At 45.8% G+C, this 18,606-nt stretch overlaps 1 protein-coding gene across 1 annotated transcript; it reads left to right on the forward strand.

Moving 5' to 3' along the window:
- The first annotated feature begins 247 nt into the window (after positions 1–247).
- Positions 248–18,597, forward strand: slc23a1 (solute carrier family 23 member 1). Its single transcript, XM_033978404.2, has 14 exons — positions 248–283; positions 1,452–1,622; positions 3,506–3,663; positions 9,311–9,399; positions 9,594–9,661; positions 10,648–10,829; positions 12,522–12,642; positions 13,181–13,337; positions 13,659–13,806; positions 14,319–14,424; positions 14,983–15,112; positions 15,410–15,553; positions 16,082–16,177; positions 17,085–18,597. The coding sequence occupies exons 1-14, from the start codon at positions 269–271 to the stop codon at positions 17,300–17,302; spliced, it is 1,803 nt and encodes a 600-aa protein (XP_033834295.2). The 5' UTR covers positions 248–268; the 3' UTR covers positions 17,303–18,597.
- The last annotated feature ends 9 nt before the right edge of the window (positions 18,598–18,606 follow it).

Here is an 18,606-nt window from a genome sequence, read left to right on the forward strand (position 1 = left end):
TGTTTCTTTCCCTCTCTTCTCTCTCTCTCTGTCCCTCCCTCTCTGTTTCTTTCCCTCTCTTCTCTCTCTCTTTGTCCCTCCCTATCTCTTCATTCTACTCCTGTTTGTGCCGCACTCTCTCGCGCTCTCTGCTCTCTCCCTCTCTTCTCCCTCTCTCTCTCTCTTTGTCCCTCCCTCTGTCTCCCTCTCTTCCCTCTTTCTCTTCTCTCCTTTTCTCTCAAACTCCTCCCTCTTCCTCCAGTGCAGCTTTAGACTTGACAAACACAGAATGCCGGAGTTTCAGGTAAGATTTTAAACAATAATTATGATCTTGAATCTAACGTTAAATCCCAGATGATGAACCATGGGCTGTGATTGGTCCAGGCTCCTGTCAATCATCCCAAAGCGGGCTTCGTAAAAAAATAAAGTAAAATATTTCAAATATTTGAGGACAGGTGATGCCCTCCCTGACGGCATCCAGGAGAAAATCCCTCTAAATGTTTAAAGAAAGATCAAACAAGCTCAGTTTAATTTGCGGCTAAACTTTGACCTTATTATTCTGATGTTAATAATTATCAGACTGGACCAGCTCAGCACAAACCTGCAGTGTGAACCATTTCACACAAATATATTTGAAATAAATGACAAGTGTGAGCAGCAATAACTAACTGTGTGGTCAATGTTTAAAGACCTGAACCCGAGACTGAACCAAGTCTAAACCAGGTTTAAACTAGGACTAAACCAGGTCTAAACCAGGACTAACCCAGGACTAACCCAGGACTAAACCAGGACTAAACCAGGTCTAAACCAGGTCTAAATGAGATCTAAACCAGGACTGAATCAGGATTAAACCAGGTCTAAACCAGGACTAAACTAGGACTAAATCAGGACTAAACCAGGTCTAAACCAGGTCTAAACCAGGACTAAACCAGATCTAAACCAGGACTGAATCAGGACTAAACCAGGTCTAAACCAGGTTTAAACCAGGACTAAACCAGGTCTACACCAGGACTAACCCAGGACTAACCCAGGTCTAAACCAGGACTAAGCCAGGTCTAAACCAGGTCTAAATGAGATCTAAACCAGGACTGAATCAGGATTAAACCAGGTCTAAACCAGGTCTAAACCAGGTCTAAACGAGATCTAAACCAGGACTAAACCAGGACTGAATCAGGATTAAACCAGGTCTAAACCAGGTCTAAACCAGGTCTAAACCAGGTCTAAACCAGGTCTAAACCAGGACTAAACCAGATCTAAACCAGGACTGAATCAGGACTAAACCAGGTCTAAACCAGATTAAACCAGGTTTAAACCAAGACTAAACCAGGACTGAATGAGGTCTAAGTCCAGTACTTGGTAAAACTAAACTAGTGAACTAGTACTTAATGAGGTCATATCTGCATCTCTGACCTTAATAATATTAATAACTATAAGACTTTGAACTTCTGACCTAGTTTTCTTGGTCCAATCAGAGCCCAGAGAAGTCTCACCAGCCAATGGGAGCAGAGCGAGGTAATCGTCAATCAATGGAAGCAGAGCGAGATCATCCTCAGCCAGTGGGAGCGGAGAAGGCCGACACGGGGATGATCTACACCATCGAGGATGTGCCACCTTGGTACCTGTGTGTGCTGCTAGGTCTACAGGTGAGGAAGGGCATCTGAGACACAGGGGTGGCATTGGATACATGGGGAGGGCATGTGACACATAGGGAGGGCATCTGACACATGAGGAGGGCATCTGACACATGAGGAGGGCATCTGACACATGGGGAGGGCATCTGACACATGGGGAGGGCATCTGACACATGGGGAGGGCTTCGGATACATGCGAAGGGCATCAGAATTCTGTAGCACACACAGACCAGAGATTACCCAGTGTTAGCACTGTCTCACCTCTCTGTTTTACCTGTCTGTTTCACCTGTCTTTCTCACCTGTCTGTCTCACCTTTCTGTTTCATCTGCCTATTTCACCTGTCACACCTATCTGTCTCACTTGTTTGTCTCACATGTCTGTTTCACCTGTGTTTTACCTGTCTGTCTCACCTGTCTGTTTCACCTGTCTGTCTCACCTGTCTGTCTCACCCGTCTGTCTCACCTGTCTGTTTCATCCGTCTTTTTCACCTGTTTGTCTCACCTGTCTGTTTCAACTGTCTGTCTCACCTGTTTGTCTCACCTGTCTATATCACACATATTTTTCACCTGTCTATCTCACCTGTCTGTTTCACCTGTCTGTCTCACCTGTCTGTTCTGTCTGTCTCACCTGTCTGTTCTGTCTGTCTCTCCTGTTTGTTTCACCTGTCTGTCTCACCTGTCTGTTCTGTCTGTCTCACCTGTCTGTCTCACCTGTCTGTTTCACCTGTCTGTCTCACCTGTCTGTTCTGTCTGTCTCACCTGTCTGTCTCACCTGTCTGTTCTGTCTGTCTCACCTGTCTGTCTCACCTGTCTGTTCTGTCTGTCTCTCCTGTTTGTTTCACCTGTCTGTCTCACCTGTCTGTTCTGTCTGTCTCACCTGTCTGTTTCACCTGTCTGTCTCACCTGTCTGTTCTGTCTGTCTCACCTGTCTGTCTCACCTGTCTGTCTCACCTGTCTGTTCTGTCTGTCTCACCTGTCTGTCTCACCTGTCTGTTCTGTCTGTCTCTCCTGTTTGTTTCACCTGTCTGTCTGGTTTGAACACAGCTTCTCATTATTATTTATTTATTTTTTTTCATGTTTACTTTAAAAATGGTAAATACAAATAGAAGACATCAAATATATGAAACAAGATTTGTGGAATTATGTAGTAAAAAAAGTAAAATAACTTTATAAAAATGTATTTTATCTTCAAATCCTCGCAGTATCCGCCCTTTGGAAACACTTCTCTAACTGAGCTTCATGATGACGTTTCCTGAAACGGTTTTTAATTCACAGCTGAGCCCCAGGGCCAAGAAATGCCACAAGTGCAAAGGTTCAAAGGGTAAAGGATATTTTAAAAACAGGAATGAGTTATTTTGACTTAATTTTTGTTTAGAACATTCCACATGTGTCGTTCATAGTTTTGATGCTTCAGTGAGAATTTGCAGAGTGAAAAATCATAGAAATAAAGAAACATGAAAAGTGTGTCCAAATGTTACGCTGGTCTGTCTCAAACAGGAGCTCAGAGCTGCACAGTCTTTTAGGATTCCCTCTTTTTGATACTTTGCAGCTGATGTCATCAACATTTCCTGAGAGAAATTCGAAAGCTGTCTTGTGCTGTTAAACAAGTCCCTCTCAAATAACATTACAGTCACAAGCATTAGCATTAGCACTAGCTAGCATTAGCATCAGACATCAGTTTTTCAGTGAGTCACTTTCACCTTTTTGTTGAACATTGAACTCCTAAACAGAACCATGAGCTCAGACTGATCACAGGCTCCTGAAAATGTGTTGTTCATTCAGTCCATTTTGTATTTTTTGCAATGTTTGCTAATGTGTCCATTGTGTCTCCATGGTAACTGCTGCACCTGTCTGTCTCACCTGTCTGTCTCACCTGTCTGTCTCACCTGTCGTAGCATTACCTCACCTGTTTCTCGGGCACAGTGGCGGTCCCGTTTTTATTGGCTGAGGCGATGTGTGTGGGGCAAGACCAAACCACCATCAGTCAGCTGATCGGAACCATCTTCACCACCGTAGGGCTAACCACTCTGATACAAACCACCCTGGGCATCAGGTGAGTTCTGGTTTAGTCCGTACTTAGTCCTAGTTTGATCCTTGTTCAGTCCTAGATTAGACTTGGTTTAGACTTGGTTTAGTCCAGGCTTAGTCCAGGTTTAGATTTGGTTTAGTCCTGCTTTAGTCCCGCTTCAGTCCTGCTTCTGAAGTGTGCAGATACAAACCTTGCTTGCTCCTGCTGCTTCCTTCTTTACTTCGTTTTTAATCATTTACCTCTTCCAGTGCTGTTTAGTGTGTTGTTTAGTTATGATTTTCTTTTAAGTAAACCAAGTCTTTCAAACCATTTTTACATTTTTAACAAAATTTCTTACGAGCCAGCGACATGTCCGGGGGAAGAAACAAAAGGAATTGTTTCTGCGAACGCTGTGGAAACTATCAACAACAAATTAATGAGCTACAAGCAGCGATGTTTGTTTTAGAATCTGAAAAAGGACTTCACTGGACACTCCCTGTGACCTCCAGTGGTCAGCAGCCCACAGTTACTTTCAGAGAAGAGGGTGAAAAAACTGCTACTTTCAACTTAAACCTGAGTGATACGGTGTCTTTTCCAAAACTTTGTAAAGACAAGAATGCCAAACCAACACAAGTGATAAAAGACAATACTATTATAGTTACATCACCCAAAATACAGCTGACAAACTGATTCTTACCACTGTCACAGACTGACTGATGGATTTTTGTCGCAAAACAAGAGCAATGACGTTGGCAAAAGAGCGGCGGCAGACAGGTGATCTATGTAAAATTCAATTCAATTCAATTCATTTATTTTTGTAATGCCCAAAATCACAACAACAGTTGTCTCGAAGGGCGTTCATGTTTTGGTTGATGGGGGAAACCGGAGTACCCAGAGGAAACCCATCCAGACACAAGGAGAAACATGAAAAACTCCACACAGAAAGGCCAAACATCAAGGTCAGAGACACGCTGCTGTTTGGAGACGGGGCTATCAGAGATGTGACTCACAGAGGAATCCAAACTTGCTCGTACCCCAGTCACACTGTCTCTGAGATTACAAAACTCCTCCCAAAGGTTTTGTCAACGCACCAAGGAGCTAAACAGCTGAATGTGCACGTGGGTGCAGTTGACACCAGAATGAATCTTGAAAAAGGATTTTATTGAATTATTTGAGGAGCTTGATAAAGTGGAGGTTAAGACTTTCACAGTGGACCTCTTCAGCATAGACAGAAGGAAGATGAACAAATTTACCCGGCTGCTTCAGCTGAACACATGGCTGTTCAACACATGTGCGGTCAGAGGACTGCACTACATTGAGAACTTTAATCTATTCTGGAAACGAGAGGACCTGTTCAAGGGAAATGGCCCGTACCTGAGCAGAGGTGGAGTGAGAGTGTTGACGGAGAACCTCCTTCACCCTTTGAGGCACCGGCCTGGACAGGGTCCTGAGCCAGTGAGAGAAAAAAGGAATGAGAGAAGTATTCCTGCTGCACCAACCAGAGACCAAACCAATGTGTCAGCACCACCAGCAGAACCACAACTACAACCACCACCTCCCCCAGTGAAGGAGTCACCACCAGCAGCACCACCACCTTCCCAAGTGAAGGATTCATCTCCAGCATCACTTCCCTCCAGGGCACTAGTCACAGGCCTTGAACCTGTTTGTGACAGCCCCAGCAGAGGTTTCAGTCCCAGCAGCACCCCCATCACCTCCCCTGCCCACAGACCAGCCCTGGGTCCCCTTTGCTACATCCACTCCCTCTAGGGACTCCTCACTCTCCTTTTCCTCCCCACCTTCACCCATGGCCCTTCCCAAACATCTAGAAAGCCTCATCAGATCAGGAATTAAGATGGCTCCTCTCACACCTAATATAGTGCGATTAAGAGTTCGGGCATCACCTATGCTGAACTCTTCCCCGTACCCACCTATCCCCCCTCGTCTCTCACCCAAACTCCCCCCTGCTCCGCCTCCTCGGCCCTCACCTGGTCCCTCACCCACACCCTGCTCTTCCCTGCCCGCCCCCAGAGCTGTTATCAACAAGAGCTACGACACACAGGGTCATGATAAAGATAATATCAGACTGAGGCCTGTGATGGAGCTGTATCTACAGTTACACCACGTAGACTGATTAACAGAAGGACAGACTGTCCAATCAGAGACATTTAGTTCACATTCCCTATAAGAAGATAACATCCAGTCCTATTGAAACTAATCTGAAACTTGCTGTGCTCAATGTCACATATTTATGTAACAAGCCATGTTTAATTAATGATTGTATTTCTTCTTTTAATCTTGATTTTATGTTTTTAACCGAAACATGGCTCGACAAAAACACAGGTAATGCAATTCTAGTGGAATCAACTCCACCCAACTTCAAATTTGAATCTGAAACACGAGTAAACAAAAAGGGTGGAGGTGTCTGTGTGTGTGTGTGTGTGTGTGTGTGTGTGTGTTTTTTTAGAGATAATTTAGTTAATCACCGATTGTCATTTGGGGTGTTTTCATCTTTTGAGTACGTTTCATTTAAAATGGAGCTAAAACAATCCCCCTCCATCCTCTACTTAGTCATATACAAACCTCCCCAGCTCTGTCTGAGTTTTATTGATGATTTTACTGAGATGCTTTCAGTCGTATGCACAGACTTTGATGGTTTAGTCATTACAGGTGATTTTAATGTACATGTGGATAATGTGTTTGACAGAAACACTAAAGAGCTCAGTTCTGTCCTTGAAACCTTTGGTCTGACTCATGTCAGTGAGCCACAACAGAGACACACTCTGGACCTGCTCATTACAAAAGGAGTAAATATTTCAAATGTCAATGTGGTGGATGTTTCTCTGTCTGATCATTTCTGTGTCTTCTTTGACCTGTCTGTTATTCCCAAACCAGTGGCTGGTCCTGCAGTTGTTCAAAGGAGACACATAAATGATAAAACAGGTGCACCGTTCATGGAAATGATTCACTTTGAAAATGCCTCATGTTCTAATGTTGATGATTTGTTGAACTCTGTGACTCTGAGTGTTTTGAATGTTCTGGACACCATTGTCCTGATGAAGGTTAAAATGGTTAAAGATCAGCAGAAAGCACCATGGAGGAATGATGACTCAGGGCACAGAAAAGGGAGTGCTGGAGGGCCAAGAGGAATGCAGCAAGTCAAAGCTCCAGGTTCATTATGAGATTTACAGAGAAAAGATGCACATGTACAACCACAGTTTATGTAAAACAAGGGAGAGGGATTTTTCTGACATTATTGGAAGTTGCAGTAACAACTCTCGTGTCCTGTTTGCAACGTTAAACAGGTTAACAAACCGTACAGCTCCGCTGCCGTTAGAACTAATTTCCACATCTAAGTGCAATGAGTTGCAGTTTTCTTTAATGACAAGGTTCAGGGCATTAAAAATACCATCAATTCCACAACCCAAAGAACAACCCAGCACCACCGAGACACTTAGAGCTGACTCACTTTGCACCTGTAACTGACAAAACTGTCCAAGTGATCGTCACCAGTTTGAGCTCATCTACACCTCCATGTGTTACCCACTACATTTATAAAGTCTGTGCTCAACAGTTTGCTGTCACCTCTCACTCACATAGTTAATATGTCACTTCAATCTGGAACATTCCCAAGAGCTTTTAAAACTGCGGTGATCAAGCCTCTCCTAAAGAAGAGCAGTATTGATACCAATATTGAACAATTATCGACCGATCTCAAATCTGCCATTTTTAGACAAAGTCCTTGAAAGAATTGTTTACCAACTGATGCAAGCAAAGTCTCAGTGTTGATCCTGTTAGATCTGAGTGTTTCCTTTGACTCTGTGGATCATGGGATCCTCTTACAGAGACTAGAGGACTGGGAGGGCATCTGTGGTACTGCTGTTTTTTTTATCTAGAAACAGGGAGTACTTTGTTGAAATTGGAAAATGTGTCTCAGATAAAATGTCCCTGACCTGTGGGGTGCCCCAGGGGTCAGTCCTAGGGCCCCTGTTGTTCAGTCTCTACATGCTGCTGTTAGGACAGTTAATACACAACAATAATGTGTCACACACAACTCTGCAGACGAGTCAGATCTATGTCTCACTGCAGCAGGTGAATATGGACCAGTGGATTCACTGCATCAACAGATCAGTGTGTGGAGGAAAAACAACTTTGTCCAGATAAACTCAGACAAGACTCAAGTCACAGAAACATAAAGTGTCAGTGTCACCTCCAGTCTCTCTCTCTAAAACCTTCAAATCAGGCTAGAAATTTAGAGGTAATAATGGACTCAGACTTGAACTTTAACAGACACATCAAATCAATAACATCTGCAGCTTTTTACCCTAGAAGAAACATTGCAAAAATCAAAGGTAAACTGTCAAAACCAGACTTAGAGAGACCTATCCTGCATTTGTCTCCAGTAGGTTAGATGACTGTAACGTCCTGATCACTGGCCTCCAAACGAGCCTTAAGACGGAACAGTACATCCAGAACACTGCTGCTCGGGTCCTGACTAGAACCAAGTACTTCACACATGTGTCCTGTGCTCAGGTCTCTGGCTCCTGTGGCTCAAAAAATAGACTTTAAAGCAGCTCTGCTTGTGAACAAGTCATGGACCAGCACCTAAGAACATCTCCCACATGAGCCACATGAACCATCTCACACCCTGAGGACTTCAGGGACCAGCCTCCTGCTGGTCCAGAGTCAGGACTAAACATGGAGAATCAGCATTTCAGTTTTATGCAGCTAAAACCTGGAACATTCTTCCTGAAGATGTGAGACAGACTCGACTTTGACAATGTTTAAATCCGGGCTCAGTTCTGTTTATCTGTGACTGAAAGGTTTTTATTCTGCCTCTTCTGTTTTAATGTTAAATTTATGATGATTATTTGTGATTATTTATGTTTTGATTTGTGTGATTTTAATGTCTTTCTTATTCTGTAAAGCACTTTGAATTACTTACTTACGAATTATGCCATACAAATAAACCTGCCTTCCCATGCTTTTAGTCCTGCTTTAGTCCTCTTTAGTCCTGCTTTAGTCCTGCTTTAGTCCTGCTTTAGTCCTGCTTTAGTCCTGCTTTAGTCCTCTTTAGTCATCTTTAGTCCTATTTAGTCCTGCTTTAGTCCTGCTTTAGTCCTGCTTTAGTCCTCTTTAGTCCTCTTTAGTCCTCTTTAGTCCTGCTTTAGTCCTCTTTAGTCCTGCTTTAGTCCTGCTTTAGTCCTCTTTAGTCCTGCTTTAGTCCTCTTTAGTCCTCTTTAGTCCTCTTTAGTCCTGCTTTAGTCCTGCTTTAGTCCTCTTTAGTCCTGCTTTAGTCCTCTTTAGTCCTGCTTTAGTCCTGCTTTAGTCCTCTTTAGTCCTGCTTTAGTCCTCTTTAGTCCTCTTTAGTCCTCTTTAGTCCTGCTTTAGTCCTCTTTAGTCCTCTTTAGTCCTGCTTTAGTCCTGCTTTAGTCCTCTTTAGTCCTCTTTAGTCCTCTTTAGTCCTGCTTTAGTCCTGCTTTAGTCCTCTTTAGTCCTCTTTAGTCCTCTTTAGTCCTCTTTAGTCCTGCTTTAGTCCTGCTTTAGTCCTCTTTAGTCCTGCTTTAGTCCTCTTTAGTCCTCTTTAGTCCTCTTTAGTCCTGCTTTAGTCCTGCTTTAGTCCTGTTTCCATCCTGCTACAGTCCTGTTTTTAAAGACACATATATGTCAGCGTTGTTCATGTTGTGCTCCTCAGACTTCCTCTGTTCCAGGCCTCGGCCTTCGCCTTCCTCATTCCCGCTCAGGCCATCCTCAGCCTAGACCGATGGAAGTGTCCTACACAAGGTCTGGACCAGGACTGGACTAGGACTGGACCAGGATTAAACCAGGACTTAAACTGAACTAAACCAGAACTGGACCACGACTGAACTAGGATTTAAACTGTATTTAAATTGGGTTAAACCAGGATTTACACTGGACTAAATCAGGTCTGAACCATGTCTGAACTAGGACTGTTCTAACATCTGGTTCTGTTGCAGAGGAGATCTACGGAAACTGGACTCTGCCCTTGAACACGAGTCACATCTGGCACCCGCGGATCCGAGAGGTAAAAGTACAAGTACTGAAGTAGATTAAAGTACAAGGTGGTCGCTGTGCTGTCGCTGTTCTGTGATTCGTGCATTTAAACCTCTCTCTCTCCCTATTGGTGCGTTTAAACCCTCTCTCTTGTTTGATTGGTGCATTTAAACTCGCTCTCTTCCCAATTGTGCATTTAAACCCTCTCTTTCCTCTGATTGGTGCTTTTAAACCCCCTCTCTTTCCTCTGATTGGTGCTTTTAAACCCCCTCTCTTTCCTCTGATTGGTGCTTTTAAACCCTCTCTCTGTCATGAGGCATGTATTCCTGCTCCTGTGTTGTCTCCCTGTGTGCTCTCCCCCCTCCCTCGCCTGCCTGAACCTGGAGCTGGGCGGAGTTCCCGGCTCCTCCCGCGCGCACCTGCATTCCATCAGGGCAATCAATGCCACCTGCCGTGGATAAGAGGAGTCGGGACCAGACAGTCAATGCCAGATCGTCCGCGTGTCAAACATTCCGGCTCTCTCGACCGTCCCAGCTCTTGGCCTCTGGCTCTGCTCTTGACCCCGCGCTCCTGCTCCGGTACAGTTTACTCCTTGTTTTCACCTCCTTGTCTCATCCTGGGCTCCGGCTTGCTCCACGTCTCCCCTTCTGGCTCCCGTTCTTTGGACCGCCCCTGCTAGGCTTCCTCTGGCTCCGTTCCCGGTCCTCGCTCCGGTCCTGGCTGTTCCCTGTTCCTGTCTCTGCTCTCTCCGCGACGCATCCCTGGGCTCTGGCTCGCGCCCTGCTCCGCGCTTCTTGTCGGATTAATGAACTCTTTTTTGATATTGCACAAACTGTAAATAAACACTGTAAATCTACCCCGAGTTCTGCACCTCTTTGGTCCACCCTACACCAGTGTTACGACACTCTCTCTCCTCTGATTGGTGCGTTTAAACCCTGTCTCTTGTCTGATTGGTGCATTTAAACTCTCTCTCTTCCCAATTGTGCAGTTAAACCCTCTCTCCTCTGATTGGCTCAGATCCAGGGCGCCATCATCGCGTCCAGCCTGACGGAGGTTGTGATTGGTGCATTGGGACTTCCTGGTCTGATGCTGCGTTTCATTGGTCCATTGACCATCGCCCCCACGGTGTCTCTGATTGGTCTGAGCGTGTTCAGCACGGCAGGCGAGAGGGCGGGGTCTCACTGGGGGCTGTCTGCTCTGTACGTAACACACACACATACACACACTATACACACACTCATACACATTCACACAAGTAAACATGTAAACAACATGTAAACAACCTGTAAGCTACATGGAGACAACATGTAAACAACATGTAAGCAACATGTAAGCAACATATAAACAACATGGAGACAACATGTAAACACATGTAAACAACATGTAAGCAACATATAAACAACATGGAGACAACATGTAAACACATGTAAACAACATGTAAGCAACATGTAAACATTTAAACAACATGTAAACAACATGTAAACAACATGGAGACAACATGTAAACACATGTTAGCAACATGTAAACAACATGTAAGTAACTTGTAAACATGTAATTGTGTTGAATGGGCCAAACTGACTGAAATAATTGGAACTGTGCGTTGAGTGTGATGTTTTTATTTTGATCCTTTTGTGACATCAGCCTTTGAGACAAACAGATGAAATGATCATTTTTACTCCAGTGTGTTTACATCATGTTTGTCTAATATATGTCTCATACAAATAAATAAATTCATAAATGTAAACAAGTCTATTAATGTAACATTATGTAATATCATCATTCCATCTCTGTGATTTAGCAGTAGCTTTTATAACATTATGGTAGTAGTAGTATTTTGTAGTACACGTAGTACTTGTATTCAATTCAATTTCAATTCAATTCATTTATTTTTGTAACGCCCAAAATCACAACAACAGTCTCTCGAAGGGCGTTCATGTTTTGGTTGATGGGGGAAACCGGAGTACCCGGAGGAAACCCATCCAGACACGAGGAGAAACATGAAAAACTCCACACAGAAAGGCCTGGTGACCCGGGGATCAACCAAACCTTCTGCTGTGAGACATGAGCCACTCAGCCACCGAGATATACACACAAAAACAAAACAACAGGAAAAATCAAACAACACGAAAAATCAGACAAAACAAGAAAAATCGGCCAGACGAGGAGGAGGAAGACCAGGCGAGGAGGAGAGAGAGGCGGGTGGAGGAGGGCCAGGCAGGGAGGAGGAGAGCCAGGCGAGGAGGAGAGGGAGGCGGGTGGAGGAGGAGAGGGTCCAGCTGTCATCGGGGCATCTGAAAGAGATACACTCCACAGGGGGAGTGGGACAGGGGACAACATGTGAATAGCATTGCTGATGAGAAAATAGGACAAAGCAGAGGATAGTGCTCAGGTTGCCATACTTCCCCCAGCTAGTTACTCCTACTGCAGCCTGTCTTATCCCGGGTTTTAATGTCCCTAACTCCCTCACTATGTAACCTGGTCTATACCGAAGAGGAAGGTTTTAAGCCTGGTCTTAAATACAGAGACTGTGGGGGCCTGTTTAACATCAGCAGGGAGTTGATTCCATAGCACAGGAGCTTGGTAACTGAATGCTCTCCCTCCCACTGTACTTTTGGACACTCTAGGAACCACTAATAGTCCTGCATTCTGAGAGCGGAGTGCTCTGTTTGGCTGGTACGGGACAATAGCATCTTGCAGATAGGATGGGGCCATACCGTTTAGGGCTTTGTATTCACAGGTGTGTTCTGATCCTGCTCAGTGCCTCCACTCCATCTCTCTGCATTAGTGTTTATAATAGTCGTAGTTATAGTAGCAATAACACTAGTTGTAGTAGTAGCAGTATACAGTAATAGTATTAGTGCATGTAGTACATGTAGTACTTGTATTTGCAGGTGTATTCTCCTGATCCTGCTCTTCGCTCAGTACCTACGCTCCATCTCTCTCCCGGTCCCGGTCTACAGCCCAAAGAGAGGACTGTCCTCCACCCGAGTCCACATCTTCAAGATGTTCCCTGTGAGTCCCCCAAGAGTCCTGGTTTAGTCCTGGTTTAGTCCTGGTTTAGTCCTGGTTTAGACCTGGTTTAGACCTGGTTTAGTCCTGGTTTAGACCTGGTTTAGTCCTGGTTTTGTCCTGGTTTAGTCCTGGTTTAGACCTGGTTTAGACCTGGTTTAGACCTGGTTTAGACCTGGTTTAGTCCTGGTTTAGACCTGGTTTAGTCCTGGTTTAGTCCTGGTTCAGTCCTGGTTTAGACCTGGTTTAGTCCTGGTTTAGACCTGGTTTAGTCCTGGTTTAGTCCTGGTTTAGACCTGGTTTAGTCCTGGTTTAGTCCTGGTTTGGTCCTGGTTTAGACCTGGTTTAGTCCTGGTTTAGACCTGGTTTAGTCCTGGTTTAGTCCTGGTTTAGACCTGGTTTAGACCTGGTTTAGTCCTGGTTTAGTCCTGGTTTAGTCCAGGTCAATGTATCCTTGTAAATCTGATGGTATTTTTTATTTTATTTATTTTTTTGTCAGATTTTTATATTTTATTTGATTTTAATTCATATTTTGTTTCAGATTATTTTGGCGATCTTGCTTGTGTGGCTGCTCTGTTATATTATGACCCTGACTGACCTCTTGCCCTCCGACCCCGGTCGCTATGGTCACCGCGCCCGGACTGACGCTCGTGGTGACATCATCAGCTCAGCACCGTGGATACGGGTGCCCTACCCCTGTGAGCCAATCAGAGCACAGGACACATTCATGGTTTAGTCTTGGTTTAGTTCTGGTTTAGTCCTGGTTTAGTCCTGGTTTAGTCCCGGTTTAGTCCTGGTTTAGTCCTGGTTTAGTCCCGGTTTAGTCCCGGTTTAGTCCTGGTTTAGTTCTGGTGGTATTTGGTGTGAAAGGGTTGGACAAATGTGACAGAAAATAAAAAGAGTCAGATTTGTCTGTGGCCCTGTAGCAGTGTGGTTACTGGTTCTATTCTCTCTGTAGGTCAGTGGGGTTTGTCTGTGGCCCTGTAGCAGTGTGGTTACTGGTTCTATTCTCTCTGTAGGTCAGTGGGGTTTGCCCGTGTTCACCGTCGCAGGTTTTCTGGGGATGATGAGTGCGACTCTCGCTGGGATCGTCGAGTCCATCGGAGATTATTACGCCTGTGCACGTCTGTCTGGAGCCCCGCCTCCTCCTGTGCACGCCATCAACAGGTGAGCTCCACCCCTGTCACCAGGGAGGTGCCATTTTGTGGAGTTTGGACCATTCAGAAGTAAAACCCCTGAGAATATTGTTTTTATGGAGATTTAAAGAGCTCATGTTCAGGAGCCTGTGGTCAGTCCTCATGGTCCTGTTCAGGAGTTTGATTTTACACAAAAAGGTGAGAGTGATTCACTGAAAAACTGTTTGCTAATGCTAATGCTAATGCGAATGCTTGCGTGTGACTGTAATGTTATTTGAGAGGGACTTGTTTAACAGCACAGATCAGCTCACCTGTTGTAGTTCCGGTTAAATCAGTTCTTTAGGTTCAGATTGTGTTAAGGCAAAACTCAGATTAAAGACTAATTTGAGTAACTGAGCTGCAGACAGAGCAGTGCCTCTAGTTAGCATCACACCCCCAGAGAATGTCAACATTAGCTGCAAAGTATCAAAAAACAGGTGTTAAATTGTGCATTAGTCAAAATGGGGGTCTATTGATTTGATTTTATACGTTTGTGTGTTTCAGGGGTATCTTCACTGAAGGCGTGTGCTGCATCATCGCCGGATTATTGGGGACAGGAAACGGCTCCACCTCCTCCAGCCCAAACATCGGGGTCCTGGGGATCACCAAGGTTAGAGGTCACACAGGGGTCACACAAAGGTCACACAGATCCAGAGCATAGACTGTATACACAAATGGACATAGCTAATTTGCTAGCTGACGCGTTCCAAACAGGAAGTGACCATGGGCGCACTTTGACTCCATCAACTCTTTTGTTCATCCCACATCTCCAGAAATTCTGACAATGTCTCTGAACTCAAGTCTAATCCCAGTCTCTGGTCTCAGGTCTAATCTCAGTCTCTGGTCTCAGGTCTAATCCCAGTCTATGCTCTCTGGTGTCAAATCTAATCCCAATCTCTTGTCTCTGGTGTCAAATCTAATCCCAGTCTCTGGTCTAATCCCAATCTCTGGTTTCTGGTCTAATCACACTCTCTGGTTTTACCCCAGTTTTTAGTGTCTGGGATTATATTTGAGACTAAATCCTGGAATTAGACCAGTCTCTGGTTTAATCCCAGTCTCTGGTCTCAGGTCTAATCCCATTCTCTGGTCTCAAGTCTAATCTCAGTCTCTGGTCTCAGGTCTAATCCCAGTCTCTGGTCTCCGGTCTAATCCCAGTCTCTGGTCTCAGGTGGGCAGTCGGCGCGTGGTTCAGTTCGGGGCCGGGATCATGTTCCTGCTCGGATCTGTGGGGAAGTTCACGGCGCTCTTCGCCTCTTTACCAGATCCAATCCTCGGAGGCATGTTCTGCACCCTGTTTGGTAAGTCCTATTCTAGACCCGGTCTAGTCCTGGTCCAGTCTTGGTCTAGTCCTGGTCCAGTCTTGGTCTAGTCCTCGTCCAGTCTTGGTCTAGTCCCGGTCTAGTCCCGGTCTAGTCCCGGTCTAGCCCCGGTCTAGTCCCGGTCTAGTCCGGGTCTAGCCCCGGTCTAGCCCCGGTCTAGTCCCGGTCTAGTCCCGGTCTAGCCCCGGTCTAGCCCCGGTCTAGTCCCGGTCTAGTCCCGGTCTAGCCCCGGTCTAGCCCCGGTCTAGTCCCGGTCTAGCCCCGGTTTGTTTTCAGGGATGATCACAGCAGTGGGACTCTCTAATCTTCAGCTCGTCGACTTGAATTCGAGCAGAAACCTTTTTGTTTTGGGGTTCTCCATGTTCTTCGGCCTCACGCTGCCCACCTACCTGGACTCGCACCCGGACTGCATCCACACAGGTACGCCAGATGCCCTCCCCGTGTGTCAGATGCCCTCCCCATGTGTCAGATGCCCTCCCCGTGTGTCAGATGCCCTCCCTGTGTGTCAGATGCCCTCCCCATGTGTCAGATGAGTCAGATGCCCTCCCTGTGTGTCAGATGCCCTCCCCGTGTGTCAGATGCCCTCCCTGTGTGTCAGATGCCCTCCCCATGTGTCAGATGCCCTCCCCGTGTGTCAGATGCCCTCCCCGTGTGTCAGATGCCCTCCCTGTGTGTCAGATGCCCTCCCTGTGTGTGTCAGATGCCCTCCCTGTGTGTCAGATGCCCTCCCTCTGTGTGTCAGATGCCCTCTCTGTGTGTCAGATGCCCTCCCCGTGTGTCAGATGCCCTCCCCGTGTGTCAGATGCCCTCTCTGTGTGTCAGATGCCCTCCCCGTGTGTCAGATGCCCTCCCCGTGTGTCAGATGCCCTCCCCGTGTGTCAGATGCCCTCTCTGTGTGTCAGATGCCCTCCCCGTGTGTCAGATGCCCTCTCATCGTCTTGTTTTCAGGAGTACTAGAGTTGGACCAGATACTGACCGTGCTGCTGTCCACTGAGATGTTTGTCGGAGGATTCCTCGCCTTTTGTCTTGACAACACCATACCTGGTAACCATAGCAATGACACACCTGGTAACCATAGCAATGACACACCTGGTAACCATAGTAACAGCACATCTCCTCTCACCTGAGCTTAGCTTTAGTACTTCAAACAGGATAAGGTCCATGTTTCAAAGTGGGTCAAGGTTCAGGTCTGTGTCTGGTGTTGTGGTCTGGTTTAATCCCACTGTAGTCCAGGTTTAGTCCAGGTTTAGTCCAGGTTTAGTCCAGGTTTAGTCCCTGTTCTTCCAGGCTCTCTGAGGGCCAGGGGCTGGTTCAGTCTTGAGTCAGTCCTGGTTTTAGTGTTAGTTTAATCACAGTTTAGACCTGCTTTAGTCCTGATTTAGTCCCAGTTTAGTCCTAGTTTAGACCCAGTGTAGACCTGTTGTAGTCCTGAGTTAGTCCCAGTGTAGACCTGCTGTAGTCCCAGTGTAGACCTGCTGTAGTCCCAGTGTAGACCTGCTTTAGTCCTGATTTAGTCCCAGTGTAGACCTGTTTTAGTCCTGATTTAGTCCCAGTGTAGACCTGTTTTAGTCCTGATTTAGTCCCAGTGTAGACCTGCTGTAGTCCCAGTGTAGACCTGCTTTAGTCCTGATTTAGTCCCAGTGTAGACCTGTTTTAGTCCTGATTTAGTCCCAGTGTAGACCTGCTGTAGTCCCAGTGTAGACCTGCTTTAGTCCTGATTTAGTCCCAGTGTAGACCTGTTTTAGTCCTGATTTAGTCCCAGTGTAGACCTGCTGTAGTCCCAGTGTAGACCTGCTTTAGTCCTGATTTAGTCCCAGTGTAGACCTGTTTTAGTCCTGATTTAGTCCCAGTGTAGACCTGCTGTAGTCCTGATTTAGCCCCAGTGTAGACCTGCTGTAGTCCCAGTGTAGACCTGCTTTAGTCCTTCTTCAGACATGGCTCTGTGTTCTAGGGTCTCTGGAGGAGCGGGGGCTCATTATCTGGACTGCCTCGTCTCGTTCTGATTCTTCTCCATCGTACGAGTTTCCGTTTGGGATGAGCCTGGTCCGGAAAGTCCCAGTCCTGAGCAGAATTCCCATCTGCCCCACCTTCACAGGCTTCAGGAGGACCAATGGAGACCAGGATCAAGACCAGGACCAAGACCAGGATCAGGTCTGGACCAGAGTGTGACACTGAGAAACCCGGAAACCCTCCCGCTCCACCTAGTGGTCAGTTTCAGCAATGCTCTGAGTGAGTGACAGGTGGATTTAACCAATCACAGTGAAGTGAATTCTCAGAAGGAGCAGATGACTTTAGCTACCTCTTTAAGGCTGAATAAAGTTTACACAAATCACGATAAATCGTCCTCTGGCTCCAAGAAAATTATGATTCTTATTTTTTATCAGCCTCATCTAACCCTGAACCGTGGACCCATAGACTGTGTATAAATGGGTATCGCTAACCTGCTAGTAACCGAATGCCAAACAGGAAGTAAGCAATGTGGCTCTATCGACTCCAATTCACTTTCTGTGTATAAACAGCGCCCCCTCTGTCCTCTCTCTGTCTCTGCTGCTTCAGACTCATTCTGGTCTTAAATGTTCGTATTAACCCTCTACATGATCCTGGGGTTTTTATTTCACTATTGTGTCTGTAAATCAAGATATGAACATTAATAACAGACAAATCAGGTCCTTCTTCCCCCGAGGTCGCTCCTGTTAGCGTTAGCAACAGGTTTGATTGACAGCGTTGCTAAGCGCCAGTCCACCTCCAAACCAGCTGCGCATGAAGGTGCTTTACCTTCATCAGCCTTGCTCCTGATTGGCTCTTTGGTTGCTATGATAGTTGCAGTCGGAATTCCAAATTCCAGCTCCAAATCGTCCCCTATAACAGATTCAGCCTCGATGAGCTTCATACAGAGCAGAACCCCCAGAACATGTCTTTATACAGTCTGTGCCCTGACTCTGACCCTAACTCTGACCCTCACTCTGACCCTGACTCTGACCCCAACTCTAACTCTGACTCTAACTCTGTCTCTGACTCTGACCCTCACTCTGACCCTAACTCTAACTCTGACCCTAACTCTGACCCTAACTCTGACCCTGACTGTCTGACCCTAACTCTGTCTCTGACCCTAACTCTGACTCTGACCCTAACTCTGACCCTAACTCTGACCCTGACTGTCTGACCCTAACTCTGTCTCTGACCCTAACTCTGACTCTGACCCTAACTCTGACCCTGACTCTGTTTGTTCCGAGTGGACAAAGCGACAGAGACAAACATCATGGTCTCTGTTCTTGGAGCCGGTTTGGTTCAAAGTCATGTTTTATTTTTCTTCTGTTATAATTGTTTCTATTTCAGATTTGTTGTTTTGTTCCTTTTTTTCCCTTGAGTCATTCTCAGAAAATATGGTTTGGTTAATGTGGTTTTAAATGATTTTATTGTTGTATTTCTGTTTAAATCTTGAATAAAAGATTCATGAGATTCATATATCTTCT

The sequence above is a fragment of the Periophthalmus magnuspinnatus genome, chromosome 14 (genome assembly GCF_009829125.3).
Source record: "Periophthalmus magnuspinnatus isolate fPerMag1 chromosome 14, fPerMag1.2.pri, whole genome shotgun sequence".
In the NCBI taxonomy this organism is placed as follows: domain Eukaryota; kingdom Metazoa; phylum Chordata; class Actinopteri; order Gobiiformes; family Gobiidae; genus Periophthalmus; species Periophthalmus magnuspinnatus.

Bases quoted from the DNA above. Each gene is read 5' to 3' on its own strand.
- slc23a1 (XM_033978404.2), top strand. The intron at 1,623-3,505 runs GTGAGGAAGGGC...CACCTGTCGTAG, and splicing joins GTGTGCTGCTAGGTCTACAG to CATTACCTCACCTGTTTCTC. The intron at 12,643-13,180 runs GTGAGTCCCCCA...ATTTTGTTTCAG, and splicing joins ACATCTTCAAGATGTTCCCT to ATTATTTTGGCGATCTTGCT.